Below are 22,813 nucleotides of genomic sequence, written 5' to 3' on the forward strand. Positions count from 1 at the left end.
CAACGATGACCAGCTGCCTCTAATTGGGAACCACACAAACCAGCCACATAGAAAATAAATGACTAGAACACCCCCCTAGTCACGCTCTGACCTAAACACCATAGAGAACCGAGGGCTCTCTATGGTCAGGGAGTGACAGGATGTTACTCACTAAAATATGTATTGATAGATATATTTATGTGAAAAACAATCTATTCTAAATTCAAGTATCAACATTGTCAGTATATTAAACTGGACATTAAAATCACGAATGTACTTACATGTGACAGTGAGAGTCTCTTCATCAGAGGGGAGATCCTCATGTCCTTCTACAGAACAGGAGTATCTGCCTGTATCCTCACTGCTGACTGAGAATAGGATATAGACAGGAGAAGAGGTGTTGCTGTTTGGTATAGACTGTCCATTCTTATACCCACTGTAGGCTGTGATGGGGTTCAGTGTACAGTTGGTTCTACATCTCAGTGTGACTCTCTCCCCCTCTGACACAGATGTAGGATCCATCTCCAACACAACATCTAGAGTAAAAGGAACCACATCATTATTCTCCTCCTATATATGTCCTATTATATGTTTTTTTCCCTGTTACATAACACTGCAGTGTCTGCATGACTGCCCTTAAATAAGGTCATTACGGTCATTCATTTGATATATTTAGACAGGACAGTCAACTCTGTAATCATTTCCACTGTTTTCCAGGAAGTCCTGAGTTCCATAGAATCAATAAAACAGATTAAAACACAACATTCTCATTAGCATACATACAATACAACACTCACAGTACAGCTATCTAGATATGTGTCATAGATGTGAGATGAGTGACAGATTACCTGTGACAGTCAGGGAGACAGGTGGGCCAGAAAACTTTCCTCCAGATGTTATGAATCTGAACCTGAACCCAGCAGAGTCACTCAATCTCAGGTCTGTGATTCTCAGGGTACAGTCACTCTCCTTATCTCCAAGGTACTCTATATGACCCTCATAACCTGGCACTGAGCTCAGATCTTCAGCCTCCATACCAGACCATTTAGTAAACCAGAAAGCTTGTTTGATCTCATGATAACTGGGATATGTGTAAGAGCAGGATATGTCCACTGTTGTCCCCTTCAAGGCACAGATACTCTGATGGGTGTAAGTCACACTCCAACACTTCTGACCTGAAATACAAGAAGACAATAGAACACCTTATATAAATCTTTCATTACAATATCTACCGATATACACTGACGTTGTTTATGAAGTAGAAAATCTAACAAGTTTAACAGTTTACATTCGTGACAACCATAATTTGAATAATGATCCATATTAATTGATTCATTGGCATAAGTCTCACAACCTGAAACAAACATGTATGAGATGTTTATTTTTAAAAACACACTCACACACTGCAGGAGAGAAGATATTCTCATAGCCTTTTACAGCACAGGAGTAGCTGTCTGCATCACTAAAGGAGTCGGAGTCCAGTCTGGAAGTGTCCTCCTTTACTTTGTGTCCGTTCTTGTACCAGATGTAGGTGGGGTTGTCAGTCAGAGTACAGGTGGGGATACAGGTCAGTGTCCTCTTCCCTGCCTCTGTGGCAGGAGTCACCTTCACCTGCAGGTCTGAATACAGAGTCAATGACAATAACATCATTAAACCAAAAGTGTATTATGGATACAAAAATGTATAATTAAACATCTAATAGAAATGTATGTATAAACATGATCCAGTGTTACCTGTGACAGTCAGAGTTGTTCCAGGGAAACTGTGTCCCCATCTTGATGTCTGTGTGTTGAATATGAACTTGTACTCAGCAGAGTCCTCCTCTCTCAGATCTGTGATTCTCAGATCTGTGATTCTCAGGGTGGAGCGACCTCTCTCCTTCTCTCCAACATACTCCACACGACCTGCATACCCTGGGTCTGTGGTTAGGTCCTCAGGCATCAACTTATCCCTCCACCTAGATTTCTGTTTAGAACTAAACCAGAGTGATGATGTGACAGTATCATAACCACTGCCATAAGTACAAGATATGTCCACTGTTGACCCTTTCAAGGCACAGATTGTCCTCTTGGTGTAAGTCACTATGTTGCAGTCCTGACCCTGGACACCTGAAATATAATTGAATCACATGAGTACATTATACAGTATTTTCAGTTATTTTCAGAAATGAATCAAATTCTGTATACATGCTGTATGAGATTCCATATTAGATTCCCACTCACACACTGCAGGAGAGTGGAGGTCCTCATGGCCTTCTACAGCACAGGAGTAGCTGTCTTCATAGTTACTGGAGACTGGGTCTTTGTACTGGGGGGAGGTGCTCTCATCTAGATGTTGTCCGTTCTTGTACCAGATGTAGGTGGGGTTGTCAGTCAGAGTACAGGTGGTGCTACAGGTCAGTGTCTTATCCTGATGTCCACCAGTCACCTTCACCTGAAGACCTGGAGAAAAAACAATATCACTGTAAATCCCTTTATCACTGACTTATCACTCTAATACAAAGATGGAAGAAATCCTATGTTATACAGACAAATACAAACCAAGACATTTATCCTGAACTAAATGAAATTCAACAGTTTAACTGTATTGAATGTAACTGTACCTGTGACAGACAGAGTGACTCCAGGTTCACCAGTATATAGAATGTAACTGTACCTGTGACAGACAGAGTGACTCCAGGTTCGCCAGTATATCTCCATTTCCCAGTCTGATCTGTAAATCGGAATTTGTACGTAGCTGAGTCACTCTCTCTCAGGTCTGTGATTGTCAGGGTGTGTCCATTCTCTTTATCCTTACGGTACGTCACACGACCTTTGTAGTCTGGGTCATCACTCAGACTTACAGGACCAACAGCATCATATTTGTTGAACCAGAAGGTTGTTCTGACTGTACCACTGGGATATGTGTAAGAGCAGGACGGCTCTACTGATGACCCCTTCAAGACACAGATACTCTGAGTGGTGTAAGTCACACTCCAGCCATCCTGACCCAGTACCACTGAAACACAGTCACACAACACAATGGTGTCAGAATTAAGACAAGGCCAATTGGCTCACACTGAATGTAGGGGTTGTTCACACGTTGTTGCTGTAGTTGCTGAGTGTGAATGGAAACTGTAGAAAAGCATCACTCAGTGAGGTGTGAAAGATAACTATTTAAAGTGAAGTGGAGACGCCTAACAGAACACATCAGAATAACATTATGTTTCTTATCCTTTTAGAAATGTCTGTAGATTGTTAAACAGAGCAACTAAAAGATAAGAATGAGACCATACCTGCTACAGACCAGAGAAAGACCACCAACACACTTCCTGCTGTTCTCAAGGACATTGTTGCATCTCCCACCCTGCAGTCTTCGAAACATAAACAACAACAACTCACTCTATAGCTGTGAGTAATGTGTGTGATGTGTTGAATCTGTCTATTTAAGATTTAACATCTATTTAAGATGACTTGATGCATGATGCAAAGTCTATTTCCTAATGGATACAATAAAGTCATCATCATCATCATCAACAACATATTGAACAGATCTGTATTACTGTAAACACATATTTCTACATTGATCGTTCTGAAGCTGTTTTCGTCTCAGAACCCCAAATATAGGAGGATAAATGTTCCATCCTTTACGGTCCGTCAAGCTGTACAGCAGCCTAAAGACTGACCACCAGGTTGAATGATAGCTGCTATCACCAAGCTGTACAGTAGCCTAAAGACTGATCACCAGGTTGAATGATAGCTGCTATCACCAAGCTGTACAGCAGCCTAAAGACTGACCACCAGGTTGAATGATAGCTGCTATCACCAAGCTGTACAGCAGCCTAAAGACTGACCACCAGGTTGAATGATAGCTGCTATCACCAAGCTGTACAGCAGCCTAAAGACTGATCACCAGGTTTAGCTGCTATCACCAAGCTGTACAGCAGCCTAAAGACTGACCACCAGGTTGAATGATAGCTGCTATCACCAAGCTGTACAGCAGCCTAAAGACTGATCACCAGGTTGAATGATAGCTGCTATCACCAAGCTGTGAGGATAAACAGCAAGTGACACACACACACACTTTTTTAAGGGGGTAGCTCAGCTTCAATATTGCAGATAGATTGTGGCTTCCATCAATGTAATTGTCTGAATCATTTCCAATTCCCTATTTATCATTTTTGTAAATATATACAATATATATCAACGATAAATATATATATATATATACATTATATTTAATATATACTAATATGCTATATATATAAAGTATATATCATATATATAAATATATATAGACTTGTTTTCGAGTTGCTGTGCGTTTTGTTGCCAACCTATTTTGCTACCTGACAACTTTACGGTTTTTACTTTTAATTACCGTTTATATATATATATATTTTTTTCCCTCAACTTTTTCACTCCGGACGCTTTATCTGGACACGATTCGTCAGGACCTCCAACAGCCGAAGCTAAGTAGTAACATTAACATGATGCCTTCTAATTGCAGTCGCTGTACTCGCCTTACGGCGAGGATAGCTGTGCTGCAAGCCCAGCTTCAGACGCAATCGTTAGGCAAGGGTAATTTCAGTGTAGGAAAGGATGAAACAGCGTCTGTGCCACCAGTAAGTACAGATAGTAGTATAAATCCCCTGGCACAAAGGAAATGCTGTAGGAACGCTCAACCGGTGTCGCTCATTCAGCCGACAGAAACTTTCAACCGGTTTTCCCCATTAAGCAGCGAGTTGGAGTCAGAGGCCGAGTCTTCTCTGGTCTCTACTCCTCTCGTTACGGGGTCTGAGACGCCGAAGCTTCCCACCATTAGCTCTGACAAACTGAAAACTCTAGTCATTGGCGACTCCATTACCCGCAGTATTAGACTTAAAACGAATCATCCAGCGATCATACACTGTTTACCGGGGGGCAGGGCTACCGACGTTAAGGCTAATCTGAAGATGGTGCTGGCTAAAGCTAAAACTGGCGAGTGTATAGAGTATAGATATATTGTTATCCACGTCGGTACCAACGATGTTAGGATGAAACAGTCAGAGATCACCAAGCGCAACATAGCTTCTGCGTGTAAATCAGCTAGAAAGATGTGTCGGCATCGAGTAATTGTCTCTGGCCCCCTCCCAGTTAGGGGGAGTGATGAGCTCTACAGCAGAGTTTTCTGCCCCTCCCAAAAGATAGAATTTGTAGATAATTGGCCCTCTTTCTGGGACTCACCCACAAACAGGACTGAGTGTAGTCAGCTCAGCTATCACCATTGAGACCGTGTCTGTGCCTCGACCTGGGTTGGGCAAAACTAAACATGGCGGTGTTCGCCTTAGCAATCTCACTAGGATAAAGACCACCTCCATTCCTGTCAGTATTGAAAGAGATCATGATACCTCATCTCAAAATAGGGCTACTTAATGTTAGATTCCTTACTTCAAAGGCAATTATAGTCAATGAACTAATCACTGATCATAATCTTGATGTGATTGGCCTGACTGAAACATGGCTTAAGCCTGATGAATTTACTGTGTTAAATGAGGCCTCACCTCCTGGCTACACTAGTGACCATATCCCCCGTGCATCCCGCAAAGGCGGAGGTGTTGCTAACATTTACGATAGCAAATTTAAATTTACAAAAAAAAATGACGTTTTCGTCTTTTGAGCTTCTAGTCATGAAATCTATGCAGCCTACTCAATCACTTTTTATAGCTACTGTTTACAGGCCTCCTGGGCCATATACAGCGTTCCTCACTGAATTCCCTGAATTCCTATCGGACCTTGTAGTCATAGCAGATAATATTCTAATCTTTGGTGACTTTAATATTCACATGGAAAAGTCCACAGACCCACTCCAAAAGGCTTTCGGAGCCATCATCGACTCAGTGGGTTTTGTCCAACATGTCTCTGGACCCACTCACTGTCACAGTCATACGCTGGACCTAGTTTTGTCCCATGGAATAAATGTTGTGGATCTTAATGTTTTTCCTCATAATCCTGGACTATCGGACCACCATTTTATTACGTTTGCAATTGCAACAAATAATCTGCTCAGACCCCAACCAAGGAACATCAAAAGTCGTGCTAATAGTTCACAGACTACACAAAGATTCCTTGATGTCCTTCCAGATTCCCTCTGTCTACCCAAGGACGCCAGAGGACAAAAATCAGTTAACCACCTGACTGAGGAACTCAATTTAACCTTGCGCAATACCCTAGATGCAGTTGCACCCCTAAAAACTAAAAACATTTCTCATAAGAAACTAGCTCCCTGGTACACAGAAAATACCCGAGCTCTGAAGCAAGCTCCCAGAAAATTGGAACGGAAATGGCGCCACACCAAACTGGAAGTCTTCCGACTAGCTTGGAAAGACAGTACCGTGCAGTACCGAAGAGCCCTTACTGCTGCTCGATCATCCTATTTTTCTAACTTAATTGAGGAAAATAAGAACCATCCGTAATTCCTTTTTGATACTGTCGCAAAGCTAACTAAAAAGCAGCATTCCCCAAGAGAGGATGACTTTCACTTTAGCAGTGATAAATTCATGAACTTCTTTGAGGAAAAGATTATGATTATTAGAAAGCAAATTACGGACTCCTCTTTAAATCTGCGTATTCCTTCAAAGCTCAGTTGTCCTGAGTCTGCACAACTCTCCCAGGACCTAGGATCAAGAGAGACGCTGAAGTGTTTTAGTAATATATCTCTTGACACAATGATGAAAATAATCATGGCCTCTAAACCTTCAAGCTGCATACTGGACCCTATTCCAACTAAACTACTGAAAGAGCTGCTTCCTGTGCTTGGCCCTCCTATGTTGAACATAATAAACGGCTCTCTATCCACCGGATGTGTACCAAACTCACTAAAAGTGGCAGTAATAAGGCCTCTCTTGAAAAAGCCAAACCTTGATCCAGAAAATATAAAAAACTATCGGCCTATATCGAATCTTCCATTCCTCTCAAAACTTTTAGAAAAGGCTGTTGCGCAGCAACTTACTGCCTTCCTGAAGACAAACAATGTATACGAAATGCTCCAGTCTGGTTTTAGACCCCATCATAGCACTGAGACGGCACTTGTGAAGGTGGGAAATGACATTTTAATGGCATCGGACCGAGGCTCTGCATCTGTCCTCGTGCTCCTAGACCTTAGTGCTGCTTTTGATACCATCGATCACCACATTCTTTTGGAGAGATTGGAACCCCAAATTGGTCTACACGGACAAGTTCTGGCCTGGTTTAGATCTTATCTGTTGGAAAGATATCAGTTTGTCTCTGTGAATGGTTTGTCCTCTGACAAATCAACTGTAAATTTCGGTGTTCCGTTTTAGGACCACTATTGTTTTCACTATATATTTTACGTCTTGGGGATGTTATTCGAAAACATAATGTTAACTTTCACTGCTATGCGGATGACACACAGCTGTACATTTCAATGAAACATGGTGAAGCCCCAAAATTGCCCTTGCTAGAAGCCTGTGTTTCAGACATAAGGAAGTGGATGGCTGCAAACGTTCTACTTTTAAACTCGGACAAAACAGAGATGCTTGTTCTAGGTCCCAAGAAACAAAGAGATCTTCTGTTGAATCTGACAATTAATCTTAATGGTTGTACAGTCGTCTCAAATAAAACTGTGAAGGACCTCGGCATTACTCTGGACCCTGATCTCTCTTTTGAAGAACATATCAAGACCATTTCAAGGACAGCATTTTTCCATCTACGTAACATTGCAAAAATCAGAAACTTTCTGTCCAAAAATGATGCAGAAAAATTCATCCATGCTTTTGTCACTTCTAGGTTAGACTACTGCAATGCTCTACTTTCCGGCTACCCGGATAAAGCACTAAATAAACTTCAGTTGGTGCTAAATACGGCTGCTAGAATCCTGATTAGAACCAAAAAATTTGATCATATTACTCCAGTGCTAGCCTCTCTACACTGGCTTCCTGTCAAAGCAAGGGCTGATTTCAAGGTTTTACTGCTAACCTACAAAGCATTACATGGGCTTGCTCCTACCTATCTCTCTTATTTGGTCCTGCCGTACATACCTACACGTACGCTGCGGTCACAAGACGCAGGCCTCCTAATTGTCCCTAGAATTTCTAAGCAAACAGCTGGAGGCAGGGCTTTCTCCTATCGAGCTCCATTTTTATGGAACGGTCTGCCTACCCATGTCAGAGACGCAAACTCGGTCTCAACCTTTAAGTCTTTACTGAAGACTCGTCTCTTCAGTGAGTCATATGATTGAGTGTAGTCTGGCCCAGGAGTGGGAAGGTGAACGGAAAGGCTCTGGAGCAACGAACCGCCCTTGCTGTCTCTGCCTGGCCGGTTCCCCTCTTTCCACTGGGATTCTCTGCCTCTAACCCTATTACAGGGGCTGAGTCACTGGCTTACTGGGGCCCTCTCATGCCGTCCCTGGAAGGGGTGCGTCACCTGAGTGGGTTGATTCACTGATGTGGTCATCCTGTCTGGGTTGGCGCCCCCCCTTGGGTTGTGCCATGGCGGAGATCTTTGTGGGCTATACTCGGCCCTGTCTCAGGATGGTAAGTTGGTGGTTGAAGATATCCCTCTAGTGGTGTGGGGGCTGTGCTTTGGCAAAGTGGGTGGGGTTATATCCTTCCTGTTTGGCCCTGTCCGGGGGTGTCCTCGGATGGGTCCACAGTGTCTCCTGACCCCTCCTGTCTCAGCCTCCAGTATTTATGCTGCAGTAGTTTATGTGTCAGGGGGCTAGGGTCAGTTTGTTATATCTGGAGTACTTCTCCTGTCCTATTCGGTGTCCTATGTGAAACTAAGTGTGCGTTCTCTAATTCTCTCCTTCTCTCTCTCGGAGGACCTGAGCCCTAGGACCATGCCCCAGGATTACCTGACATGATGACTCCTTGCTGTCCCCAGTCCACCTGGCCGTGCTGCTGCTCCAGTTTCAACTGTTCTGCCTTCTTATTATTCGAACATGCTGATCATTTATGAACATTTGAACATCTTGGCCATGTTCTGTTTTAATCTCCACCCGGCACAGCCAGAAGAGGACTGGCCACCCCACATATGCTCTCTCTAATTCTCTCTTTTTTTTCTCTCTCTCTCGGAGGACCTGAGCCCTAGGACCATGCCCCAGGACTACCTGACATGATGACTCCTTGCTGTCCCCAGTCCATCTGACTGTGCTGCTGCTCCAGTTTCAACTGTTCTGCCTTATTATTATACGACCATGCTGGTCATTTATGAACATTTGAACATCTTGGCCATGTTCTGTTTTAATCTCCATCCGGCACAGCCAGAAGAGGACTGGCCACCCCACATAGCCTGGTTTCTCTCTAGGTTTCTTCCAAGGTTTTGGCCTTTCTAGGGAGTTTTTCCTAGCCACCGTGCTACTACACATACTACACATTGCTTGCTGTTTGGGGTTTTAGCCTGGGTTTCTGTACAGCACTTTGAGATATCAGCTGATGTACGAAGGGCTATATAAATACATTTGATTTGATTTGATTTTGATTTTGATTTGATTTAAAGGCTAGAGCTTCCGCTTTCAAGGAACGGGACACTAATCCGGACGCATAAAGAAATTCTGCGACCACATCTAGATGAGCAATCAAACCGGAAACGCGTCAATACAGGACTAAGGCTGAATTCTACTACGCTGGCTCTGAAGCGAGAAGCTTGTGGCTGGGCTTGCAAACTATCATGAATTACAAAGGGAAATCCAGCCGCGAGCTGCCCAGTGACACAAGTCCACCAGATGAGCTACAGTAAATTACTTCTATGCTCACTTAGTCTATTATCTATCCTGATGCCTAGGCACTTTACCCCTCCCTATGGGGCAGCAGGTAGCCTAGCGGTTAAGAGCGTTGGGCCAGTAAAGGTTGCTGTTTTGACTTCCTGAACTGGCAAAAGCAGTAAATTCTGCAGTTCTGCCCTTGAGCAAGGCAGTTAACCCACAACAACAACTGCTCCCGGGCATCGATTACGTCCATTTATGCAGCCCCACGCACCTCTCAGATTCAGAGGGGTTGAATTAAATGTAGAAGACACATTTCAGTTGAATGCATTCAGTTGTGCAACTGACTAGGTATCCCCCTTTCCCTTATATGTATGTACACAAACACCTCAATTACCTCGTACCCCTGCACATCGACTCTGTACTGTGAAACAGATGTTATTTTTTACTCGTTATTGATATTCGTTATTCACTCTGTATTTATTCCTTGTGTCACTATTTCCCTCAAAACATTTATACAGTGTAAGTATTCAGACCCCTTTACCTATTTATACATTTTGTTACGTTACAGCCTTATTCTAAAATGGAATAAATAAACCATTTCCCTCATCATTCTACACAGGATGCACCATAAAGACAAAACAAAAACAGTTTTTTAACACAATTATTCATAACCTTTGTTATGAGATTCGGGATTGAGCTCAGGTGTATCATGTTTCCATTGATCGTCCTTAAAATGTGATTGGAGTCCACCTGTGGTAAATTCCTGTCTATATAAGGTCCCAGAGTTGACTATTCATGTCAGAGAAAAAACCAAGCCATGACGTCGAAGGAATTGTCTGTAGAGCTCCGAGACAGGATTGGGTCTAGGCAAAGATTTGGGGAAGGGTAAAAAACATGTCTGCAGCATTGAAGGTCCCCAAGAACACAGTGGCCTCCATCATTCTATAATGGAAGAGCAATCGGAGGAGAAGGGCCTTGGTCAGGTAGGTGACCAAGAACTCGATGGTCACTCTGACAGAGCTTCAGTGTAATACTACTCCTAAACACAACCCACCATCACTGTGTCTCATGTTAATACTATTCCTAAACACAACCCACCATCACTGTGTCTCATGTTAATACTACTCCTAAACACAACCCACCATCACTGTCTCATGTTAATACTACTCCTAAACACAACCCACCATCACTGTGTCTCATGTTAATACTATTCCTAAACACAACCCACCATCACTGTGTCTCATGTTAATACTACTCCTAAACACAACCCACCATCACTGTGTCTCATGTTAATACTACTCCTAAACACAACCCACCATCACTGTGTCTCATGTTAATACTATTCCTAAACACAACCCACCATCACTGTGTCTCATGTTAATACTACTCCTAAACACAACCCACCATCACTGTGTCTCATGTTAATACTATTCCTAAACACAACCCACCATCACTGTGTCTCATGTTAATACTACTCCTAAACACAACCCACCATCACTGTGTCTCATGTTAATACTACTCCTGTACACAACCACCATCACTGTGTCACTACTACTCCTAAAGCTCTTACGAAGAATCCACTTAATCACTCTTACTGTCACGCTTTAGGCCATTTTCAAAATGTATTGCTCTCAGAGCTCTTAAAACAGCATGTACAAGTCTATGTGAAACGACATGTACAATGTACACCCCATCTTTTTATAGCATACAATATATCTCTGTATTTGTCAAGTGTGCAAATAATTTTGGTCATGACTCTGTATCCAACAATCAGATTAATATGTAAAAATACATTTACACTCACTCACTCACTCACTCACTCACTCACTCACTCACTCACTCACTCACTCACAGTTCTACTTGACCCTGTTAAACTTACACTGTTAAACGGTTAAACAGTGAACATTGAATGGAGATCTGGGTATTACTGGTAAACTCTACTGATCATGTTTTAAACATGTAAATGAATAAACTTAACTAAACTAAACACATGAAACCACAGTCCAGGGTCAGTATTCACCAAGTGTATCAGAGTAGGAGAGCTGATCTGGGATCAGTTTAGCCTTTTAGATCATAATTATATGGACCGTCTGAGACACTTTATGAATACAGGCCCTGATGTTACAACCAGAACACAGTTCAAAATAAACCAACAAGTACAAAGATACAGGAAGTCATGTGATGTTTGGATAAAAACATCAAAACTAAAACTATATTTCAAGATATCGTCAAGTGTACTTACAGAGTGAAGTGAAGAGGAGAGGTCTTGAACAGTCAGTCAACGCACTGTCACTGCGTGGAAACAAGAAGTAGTCTACTGTATGTATTAGTAGAAGCAGACATAGCCTAAGTGTGAGTTCTGTGGTTGATACATTTTAAAGTAGCCTAGTCAGGGCATTACCATGCATGAACAGCATGTCACATAAGGGATATTACTGTATCTAAATAGAAAATGGTCTAAAGTCAGAATACTGTAGTTGCATTTCTTTATATGAGGAGTGGCCTACATGTTTTACAAGAGACAAAATGACGCATTCCCATCACTCCTCATCAGCTGCATCAAAGGGTTACTGAAGGTTCCAGAACAGATGAAAGGGGAGTATCTTTGGTTCCAGTGTTCTAGACTAGAGCTCTCCCTACTGACATCTCTACATTACTGCAGCCTCCAGGCTTCATATGTCCCTACAAGTCTGATGAAAATTTCTAAAATAGAACGTAGAAAATGTCAAAAATATATATAGAATAAAACAGTCATGCACGTTAAAGTGCACCATCACTGTGTCTCATGTTAATACTACTCCTAAACACAACCCACCATCACTGTGTCTCATGTTAATACTACTCCTAAACACAACCCACCATCACTGTGTCTCATGTTAATACTACTCCTAAACACAACCCACCATCACTGTGTCTCATGTTAATACTACTCCTAAACACAACCCACCATCACTGTGTCTCATGTTAATACTACTCCTAAACACAACCCACCATCACTGTGTCTCATGTTAATACTACTCCTATACACAACCACCATCACTGTGTCTCAGGTTTATACTACTCCTAAAGCTCTTACGAAGAATCCACTTAATCACTCTTACTGTCACGCTTTAGGCCATTTTCAAAATGTATTGCTCTCAGAGCTCTTAAAACAGCATGTACAAGTCTTTATGTGAAACCACATGTACAATGTACATCCCATCTTTTTATAGCATACAATATATCTCTGTATTTGTCAAGGGTGCAAATCATTTTGGTCATGACTCTGTATCCAACAATCAGATTCATATGTAAAAATACATTTACACTCACTCACTCACTCACTCACTCACTCACTCACTCACTCACTCACTCACTCACTCACTCACTCACAGTTCTACTTGACCCTGTTAAACTTACACTGTTAAACGGTTAAACAGTGAACATTGAATGGAGATCTGGGTATTACTGGTATACTCTACTGATCATGTTTTAAACATGCAACTGAATAAACTGAACTAAACTAAACACATGAAACCACAGTCCAGGGTCAGTATTCACCAAGTGTATCAGAGTAGGAGAGCTGATCTGGGATCAGTTTAGCCTTTTAGATCATAATTATATGGACCGTCTGAGACACTTTATGAATACAGGCCCTGATGTTACAACCAGAACACAGTTCAAAATAAACCAACAAGTACAAAGATACAGGAAGTCATGTGATGTTTGGATAAAAACATCAAAACTAGAACTATATTTCAAGATATTGTCAAGTGTACTTACAGAGTGAAGTGAAGGGGAGAGGTCTTGAACAGTTAGTCAACGTACTGTCACTGCGTGGAAACAAGAAGTAGTCTACTGTAAGTATTAGTAGAAGCAGACATAGCCTAAGTGTGAGTTCTGTGGTTGACACATTTTAAAGTAGTCTAGTCAGGGCATTAACATGCAGCAACAACATGTCACATAAGGGATGTTACTGTATCTAAATAGAAAATGGTCTAAAGTCAGAATACTGTAGTTGCATTTCTTTATATGAGGAGTGGACCTACATGTTTTACAAGAGACAACATGTGACCCATTCCCATCACTCCTCATCAGCTGGTACTGAAGGTTCCAGAACAGATGAAAGGGGAGTATCTTTGGTTCCAGTGTTCTAGACTAGAGCTCTCCCTACTGACATCTCAACATTACTGCAGCCTCCAGGCTTCATATATCCCTACAAGTCCAATGAAAATAGACAAATTGAAGATCAAATAACATTTTCAAATGTAAATATATATATATATATATATATATATAGAATAAACCAGGCACACATGTGAAAATACTGTGTTATTGGGAGTTATATTGAACTGGTGTTTGAATTGAGCGAACAAGTGAGCTCAGCTAGCTTGTTAGCTACATGAAGTGGCTGTTATTCAGTGATAAACAAGCATTTATGTGCATCACACAGCTACTCTGAATGTATTGGATTGTGAACAATATGATGTGCTGCCGCTGAATTACAGCAAGACCCCATAGTTAGCTAGTGAGCTAGTTAGTTAGCTGACATTTAGCTATCAACATTAGCTAGCTAGAAACAACAGACAACAGTGAGCTGTCATTATGCCAAGGCCAAGGCAAGCTGCTCTGAATGTCCACTGGGTTCTTGTGTGAAAGAGATGTCTTCAGCTCACTGATCTTCAGAACAACGGACCCAAAGTGAACCCTGACATGCATATAACTAAGTCTGTCTTTCTGTCTGTTATTATTGTGTCTGCTTGTTTTTTGTGTCTGCATGATGCAGACAAAAATGTATTTTTTTTTTTTACATAAAACCAATTGCATTGTTAGTTCAGGGCTTGTCATGAACCATTTTACAGTGACACCTGTTGTATTCGGTGCATGTGACAAATACAATTTGGTTTGATTTGTGTGTAAAGTTACTGTGTACAGTCAGTAAGCAGTTTAGCACTTAGACAGGCGAGCCCCGGAGGCAATAAATTAGTAAAACCAAAAGCTTCCCTTGACTTGGAAGAGTTCCAGTGTTGTGTTGGATCATCATAGCCAGCTAGCTAATATAGCATCCCTCTGTTTGAGCAGGGTGTTTCAGTAGGCTAAACTAGATAGCTGCATTTGATAGCTATGTAAAAAAATATTTATATCTCTCCTGCTTCTCCTTCATTTTGGAAGTACTGTGTTTGTTCAAAACTGTTGTTTTTCTCTCTCTCTGAGTCAACTACTCACCACATTGTATGCACTGCTGTGCTATCTAGCTGTAGCTTATGCTTTCAGTACTAGATTGATTCTCTGACCCTTTCATTGGGTGGACAACATGTCAGTTCATGCAACAAGATCTCTGATAGGTTGGAGGATATCGTCCAGAAGTTGTCATAATTACTGTGTAAGTCTATGCAAGAGGTTGAGAACGATGAGCCTCCTAGGTTTGGTATTGAAATCAATATACCCAGAGGAGGGTCTAACTGTCCTCTAACTGTCTAACTGTCCTCCTAACTGTCTTCCAGCTACACCATGGTGCTAACCTACAGAATGCTGTCCACTGTAGAATATGGCCACGGTAGACCTTCATTGCAAAATAGTATGTTTTAATTATTTATTTGATGACATAATTTTATCTTAAAATGATTACTTTTTTAAATGTTAAAACATTTTATTTTCATGAAATAAATGAAATAAATATAATAAGTATGGTGCTCCCCTTCCTCCTCTGAGGAGCCTCCACTGTGTTACATGGCCCTGTCTGCCTCAACATACCGCTGGAGAGAAAAGAGGTGAGGAGGGAGGGGGGGGGGTGTAGAGACAGTCAGATTTCTGACAGACAGACACACACACACAGAGCAATGTCCACGTTTACAGTAGAAAGCTCAGATAGTGACCTTCAACCCTTTTAGTACACTCCCTTTGTGGAAGTATCCCTTTGGCCAATCAGGAGCAAGCTGGATGGACTTCTGAGCATCTGAAGTCAGAGGAGTAGATCTCCAAACACCCTTAGCTGTAGCAATTATTCCCAAAGAACCAGAGAGAGAGAGAGAGAGAGAGAGAGAGAGAGAGAGAGAGAGAGAGAGAGAGAGAGAGAGATAGATGGAAGAGAGAAAGAAACGGAAGAGAGAGAGAGTGGGGAGAGATGGAAAGATGAGCGAGAGAGCGACAGAGAGCGATAGAGAGAGAGAGATTGATGGGAGTATAGTGGTATTTTGTGTTGTGTACCTGTTCTGTTTGGGGTCATTGGTTAGAGGTCAAGCTTTAAGGTGCTGTGTATTGTTGGAGCAAGATGTACATATAGGATCGAAACATAATACTGTACCACAAGAGAAAGATACACTTAGAGTGCATTTGCCATTCTGGTAAAATGCATTGTCTATTGTATAGGACAGGAAACCAAAGTAAGGCCATGAGAGCATAGGACAGCTGGACATACCAAGGTCAGAGGGACACACAAAGGAGGGGGTCAGCCAAATGACCAACGGAAGGACTATAGACATAGGGCATATATTTTTAGGACATGAAGAGAAGAGACACATAGTCTACTTGTCCTAATATGGACAGACATACCAAAGAACACACCAAGCTAAACTTAAGGATAAGATGGGCATGTATTTTTTGGGGGACATGAAGAGGTCCTGTCACCATTATAACTTAACTAAAAGCAGATATGGGCGTTATTGGGCGTGAACAAGCAGGATGCACAGATTGGGATATAATGGTGGCAGATGGACTGAGGGAAGTACCTTCATTTGCATGTGGGATGGACTCATATGTTGTATGTGTGTAAAAACAGAGTGTTCCGCAGACCATCTAGGCTTGTGGCCACACAACTATAAAAAGGTACGCTTGTTCTTACGTAGTTGAAATGTTTGTATAGATTGCTTCAGAGATCCTGTCTCAGCGAGAAGAGCGTCATGTAGGTCTCTCTTTAAAATGTCCTAAAAACTCAGTAAATGTTGAAGAACTTTTGAATTCAATGAATTGCATGCATGTGTGATTTTGGGGGTTGTTAAAAATAAATAAATAAACATGTATGTGCAGGTGTAAGGACTAAGTGAGTAGGGGCTGTGAACCTTGCTGGTGTCGGGCGTTCTGGTCGGACCGTTCGAACGGACCCACGTGTCTGGTTTGATTGGGAGGAGTTGTTCCGTCTGATTCTGCTTGACCAGGCTCGACTGTCTCAGGATCTGTTTTGGGATGTGCGTAAACACAGCCCAATCAACCTGAGCTGGCGACCTGTGTTGGGTGTGTGTGTTTCGGACTGCCCCTCTCACCGAGCCATTCATTTGGGGATCTTGTGTGGTTTGACTAGGTGCGGTTGTTTGCGCTCTCTGGCTGAGCTGCCTGGCCTGGTGTGGGGCAGCTGCTGCCTGCTCATAGGGTCATAAACGTATCAAAAAATAAGTAGAAAAATCCACGAATACCGCCCTTTAAGAAAAATATTAGAAAGGGGTCTGCTTGGGTGGTGTATTAACGGTTACCGCCTTTTAGAAGAGAAAAGGGGACTGCTCGGGTGAATAGATACGGAGCGGAAGAACTCTGACCCGATTTGGCTGGGTTCAACTCAAGTTCAAGTTCAAAATAAGTAGTTAGAAAGCCCACGATACCGCCCTTTAAAAAGGAACAATTAGAAAGGGGTCTGCTTGGGTGGGACATTCACCACAGGAGGGTCTGCTTGGGTGGGATATTCACCACAGGAGGGTCTGCTTGGGTGGGATATTCACCACAGGAGGGTCTGCTTGGGTGGGATATTCACCACAGGAGGGTCTGCTTGGGTGGGATATTCACCACAGGAGGGTCTGCTTGGGTGGGATATTCACCACAGGAGGGTCTGCTTGGGTGGGATATTCACCACAGGAGGGTCTGCTTGGGTGGGATATTCACCACAGGAGGGTCTGCTTGGGTGGGATATTCACGACAGGAGGGTCTGCTTGGGTGGGATATTCACGACAGGAGGGTCTGCTTGGGTGGGATATTCACCACAGGAGGGTCTGCTTGGGTGGGATATTCACCACAGGAGGGTCTGCTTGGGTGGGATATTCACGACAGGAGGGTCTGCTTGGGTGGGATATTCACGACAGGAGGGTCTGTTCGGGTGAATATATAGGAAGCGGAAGAACTCTGACCCGATTTGGCTGGGTTCAACTGCAAAATAAATCCTATAGGATAATACCGGCTTATGTAGAGGAAGTAAATTAAGTTAGGAGGTAAAACTATAGGTCGTTTTAGGTAAAACGAAGGGTATGCGTGAAAAATCCTATAGGATAATACCGGATTATGTAGAGGAAGTGAATTAACCTTTTGTGACTAGCAAGAGGTATTAAACAAGGATAGAATATATGTTTTTTATTTATTTAACCAGGCAAGCCAGTTAAGAACAAATTCTTATTTTCAATGACGGCCTAGGAACAGTGGGTTAACTGCCTGTTCAGGGGCAGAACGACAGATTTGTACTTTGTCAGCTCGGGGATTTGAACTTGCAACCTTCCGGTTACTAGTCCAACGCTCTAACCACTAGGCTACCCTGCCGCCCCAGATAGTATATAACGGATGCGAAGTAGGAAGAAAGAATTTTAAAATATCATGAGCCCTGTAAACGAAATAGGAGGGAAACAGCAGGCGACTCTGGCACTCTGTAGCAACAGAGGCTGCAATTTAAAAATAGCCTGAAGAACAGGAGAGACTTTGTTTCACTAAAACCATGAATCAGGAATTAAAAAGTAAGATAGGCTAAGAGAGAATATGTGGATAAATAAAGAGATAAGAAAGTGTAGACATTATAAAGTAGGCTTTGATAGGAGAAATGAAGTGATGTGACTAATAAATTATTATTTGGGAAAGTGGGTAGCTCTACCTTGGAAAATAGTAAATAAAAGGTGTATAATGCGATGGGAGTGTTTAGGAAAAATAAATAGTGGCATGGCAACAAACGGACTGTTTCTCCCCAGCATACAGAGATAGCCGAATTTAATAAAGCCATGGAGTCGCTGCAAATGTATTAAACCAAAAAAACAGAAATATCTTATTTAGATAAGTATTCAGACCTTTTGCTTTGACCTGAAATTGAACTCAGCTGCATCCTGTTTCTATTAATCATCCTTGAGATGTTTCTACAACTTCATTGGAGCTCACCTCTGGTAAATTCAATTAATTGGACATGATTTGGAAAGGCCCACGCCTGTCTATGAGGTCCCACAGTTGACAGTGCATGTCAGAGCAACATTCATTAAGGTCGAAGGATTTGTCTCTAGGACTCCGAGACAGGATTGTGCTGAGGCACAGATCTGGGGAAGGGTTCCAAAACATTTCTGTATTTTTGAAGGTCCAAGAACACAGTGGTATCCATCATTCTTAAATAGAAGAAGTTTAGAACCACCAAGACTCTTCCTAGAGCTGGCCACCTGACCAAACTGATCAATCGGGGGAGAAGGGCCTTGGTCAGCGAGGTGACCAAGAACCCGATGGAGCTCCAGAGTTCGTCTGTGGAGATGGGAGAGTCTTCAAGAAGGACAGCCATCTCTGCAGCACTCCACCAATCAGGCCTTTATGGTAGAGTGGCCATATGGAAGCCAATGGCATATGAAAGCCTGCTTGGAGTTTGTCAAAAGGCTCCTAAAGACTCTCAGACCATGAGAAACAAGATTATCTGGTCTGATGAAACCAAGATTGAACCCTTTGGCCTGAATGCCAAGCGTCCCGTCTGGAGGAAAACAGGCACCATCCCTAAAGGGATGCATTGTGGTGGCAGCATCATGCTGAGGGGATATTTTTCAGCGGCACGGACTGGGAGACTAGTCAGGATCGAGGGAAAGATGAATGGAGAAAAGTACAGAGAGATCCTCGATGAAAACCAGCTCCAGAGGGCTCAGGTCCTCAGACTGGGGTGAAGGTTCAACCTTCCAATAGGACAAGGACCCTAAGCACACAGCCAAGACAAAGCAGAAGTTACTTCGGGAGAAATCTCAATGTCCTTGAGTGGCCCAGCCAGAGCCCGGACTTGAACCTGATCGAACATCCCTGGAGAGACCTGAAAATATCTGTTCAGCGACGCTCCCCATCCAACATGACCAAGCTTGAGAACATCTGCAGATAAGAATGGGAGAAACTCCCCAAAAACAAGTGTGCCAAGCTTGTAGCGTCATACCCAAGAAGACTCGAGGCTGTAATCGCTGCCAAAGGTGCTTTGACAAAGTACTGATTAAAGGGTCTGAATACTTATGTAAATGTGATATTGCCGTTTTTTTTTATTTATACATTTGCAAAATTGTCTAAAAACCTTTTTTGCTTTAGCATTATGGGGCTTTGTGTGTAGATTGATGAGGAGAGAACTATTTCATCAATTTGAGAAAAAGTTTGAAACATCACAACATGTGGAAAAAGTCAAGGGGTCTGAATACTTTCTGAATGCACTGTAAAATATAACTGGAACTCAAGGTTTCCTACGTCAGGAATACAACATTTTTCAATGTAAAAATATATATATAAAAATGTTAAGGTCCCTTTCTAATTCATCATAGTTTAAAAGTCATAACTGACCCTAGATCAGAACTCCTACTCTAAGTGTGAATAGAGTCGTCCTGTGGCTCAGTTGGTACAGCATGGAGCATGGGTTCCATTTCTGCTGGGACTTCCCATACGAAAAATATATTCAGGCATGACTGTAATGACTGTGTGAATTTGGACAAAAGTGTCTACCAGAGGGAATATATTATTAAATACAATTACAAACTGGGTAGTTTTGGCCCTGGATGCTGATTGGCTGAAACAGCATTTCAGAAGTCTATACTGTATATCAGACAATATACCACGGGTCTGACGTAAAAATACTTGTTTACTGTTCTATTTATGTTGTTAACCAGTTTAAAATAAGCCATGGAACAGTATGTTGGTCATATACCACAAACCCCTGAAGTGCCTTGTTGTCATTATAAAGTTAAGCAATAAGGCCTGAGGAGGTGTGGTATATGGCCAATATACTACCTCTAAGGGCTGTTCTTATGCACAATGCAACGCGGAGTGCTTGGATGCACCAGAAACAGCGAGGTGCCTTATTTTAAACTGGTTACCAATGTACTTAGACCAGTAAACACAAATGTTAATACCCATGGTATACGGTCTGGTATACCACGCCGGTCAGCCAATCAGCATTCACAGCTCAAACCACCCAGTTTATAATGGTCAATATTCCACACCTCCACATGCATTATATTACTTAGTTTAAATATACAGGTCAAGATATACAAGGTTTTTGTCAAACTTGTTCTGTTCAGGTCTTCTTCTTTCTGGGATTGCTGTGTTCAGGTCTTCTTCTTTCTGGGTTTGCTGTGTTCAGGTCTTCTTGGTTCTGGGTTTGTAGTGTTTGGGTCTTCTTGGTTCAGGGTTTGTTGACTGTACTGTAGAGAACACAGGAGTCCTCCTCAGCTGCTTGTGCTGCTGCGTGTCTGAAGAGAGAAACAAAAATGAAACAAAGACAGTGTCCCAAATGGTGTCACCCTATAGGGCTCTGTCTAAAGTAGTGCACTAATTAGGGAATAGGGTGCCATTTGGAACAGAAGAACAATTCCTCAAAACCATCATCACATCACTCCCTCATTATAGACATATCATAGTAATTGTCCTGAGATGTCCATTGTTGGGTTCATAGTTTGACTTCATAGTGGTCACAAAGGGTCAACCGTTTTGCTTATTGATGACATCTCCTACAATAAACTGCAGCATATGAATGACCTTAATGCAGAATATGCTCACCGGGTGGCAGCAATAGGGAGGTTGAATTTCACAGCAGCGTACGGGACATCCTCATCCTCTTTCTGGGGTTGAGGCACTTGGACGGTGGAGTACAGAGACAATTCCTGGTTTTTGGGACAGGAGAAGTGGACGCTGGCTTAGTGAACATCATCCTGGTTGTCTGTGTCAGCTGTCTGTGCTGCAGTAGAGTTCATGGCCATGTTTGAGACGTTGTCAAACACTGGACTAGTGTCTCCCTGATGGAGAGAGAGGACACACAACATGAGGAGTGGAAATGTTCCACAAAGAATACAGTCATCACAGTCTCCTTCTGATTCCAACAGACTCACCTGTCCAACGTCTGCTGTGTCTCTTGTGTTGGTGGGTTTGGAGGCATTCTTCCTGTTTTGCACATTAATTAATAAATACATTACTTCATAAATGAAGTTAACAACAAATCAGAGGGCTACATTTAAATAATGAACAACATGATAATATGCATTTTCACTCACCTGAACTACATGAGTCCAGAGAGACAGAGGATGAGAACCAGAACAACCACTATGATTCCTACAGCTGCAGTCAGAACTGAGGTTTGTTTCCCTATAATAAAATATGGATGATATGAGTACATGGCATTATATAATTAACTACAATAAACTATAATACAGGACATTAATGCAATGCCATCTTGCCTTATCAGTTGTAAATCTGAACTTGTACTCAGTTGAGTCACTTTCTCTCAGGTCTGTGATTCTCAGGGTGGAGTCCTTTTCTGTTTGTCGATGGTATTCCACACGATCTGCATACTCTGGTTCCTGGCTCAGATCGTTAGTTAAACAGACTCCCATTTGTTGAACCAGGACACTTCTGTGACGTTATACCAACTGGGATGTGTGTAAAAGCAGGATATGTCCACTGTTGACCCTTTCAAAGCACAGATACTCTGATGGGTGTAAGTCACATTCATACAGCTCTCACCCACAACACCTGAAACAAAATGTAGCTGATCAATTCCTGAAACCAAAATGAGACTCAATGTTTTAGATGTATTGGACAGGTTCATTTTGAATAATAAACAATATATATATTGACATACATCTATAAAACTGTTTATCATTCCAATATATCTAGTTAGGAATATTGACAGAGAAAGTAAAACCATTATTATTTGTTCCAAATGATACCACATAAAATACTAGTTTCATTCACACTCACACACTGCAGGAGAGTGGTGATCCTCATGGCCTTTTACAGCACAGGAGTAACTGTCTCCATAGTTACTGTAGACTGGGTCTTTGTACTGGGGGGAGGTGCTCTCATCTAGACGTTGTCCGTTCTTGTACCAGATGTAGATGGGGTTGTCAGTCAGAGTACAGGTGGTGATACAGGTCAGTGTCTTCTGTCCCTCTGCAGCAGGAGTCATCTTCACCTGCAGACCTGAAACGATATGTATAAAACC

The 22,813-nt window shown here is 42.2% G+C and overlaps 1 protein-coding gene and 2 long non-coding RNA genes across 22 annotated transcripts in view; 1 reads left to right on the forward strand and 2 right to left on the reverse strand.

Moving 5' to 3' along the window:
* The window catches only part of LOC109878241 (uncharacterized), a 205,849-nt gene that overhangs the window by 104,688 nt on the left and 78,348 nt on the right, over nt 1-22,813 (reverse strand). For 2 of the 20 annotated variants that reach the window (XM_031820158.1, XM_031820159.1), the window contains one exon: nt 2,202-2,420. The exons of 14 other annotated variants lie outside the window; for them this stretch is intronic. In XM_031820158.1, the coding sequence (XP_031676018.1) occupies nt 2,202-2,420 (219 nt within the window). Of the gene's footprint in view, nt 1-1,712; nt 2,088-2,201; nt 2,421-2,634; nt 2,977-11,902; nt 12,393-13,422; nt 13,788-22,813 lie in introns of those variants that run through there. 4 more of the 20 variants (XM_031820161.1, XM_031820163.1, XM_031820156.1 and 1 more) reach the window with 4 other exon arrangements.
* LOC116371294 (uncharacterized) lies at nt 1,487-22,773 on the forward strand. The gene is made up of 2 exons (XR_004208918.1): nt 1,487-1,534; nt 22,731-22,773. It is a non-coding gene; the product is annotated as an uncharacterized LOC116371294 (long non-coding RNA).
* Nucleotides 21,546-21,976, reverse strand: LOC116371293 (uncharacterized). Its single transcript, XR_004208917.1, has 3 exons — nt 21,864-21,976; nt 21,702-21,753; nt 21,546-21,608 (listed from the first exon to the last, which is right to left on the reverse strand). It is a non-coding gene; the product is annotated as an uncharacterized LOC116371293 (long non-coding RNA).

Source organism: Oncorhynchus kisutch, unplaced genomic scaffold, assembly GCF_002021735.2.
Source record: "Oncorhynchus kisutch isolate 150728-3 unplaced genomic scaffold, Okis_V2 scaffold3072, whole genome shotgun sequence".
Classification (NCBI taxonomy): domain Eukaryota; kingdom Metazoa; phylum Chordata; class Actinopteri; order Salmoniformes; family Salmonidae; genus Oncorhynchus; species Oncorhynchus kisutch.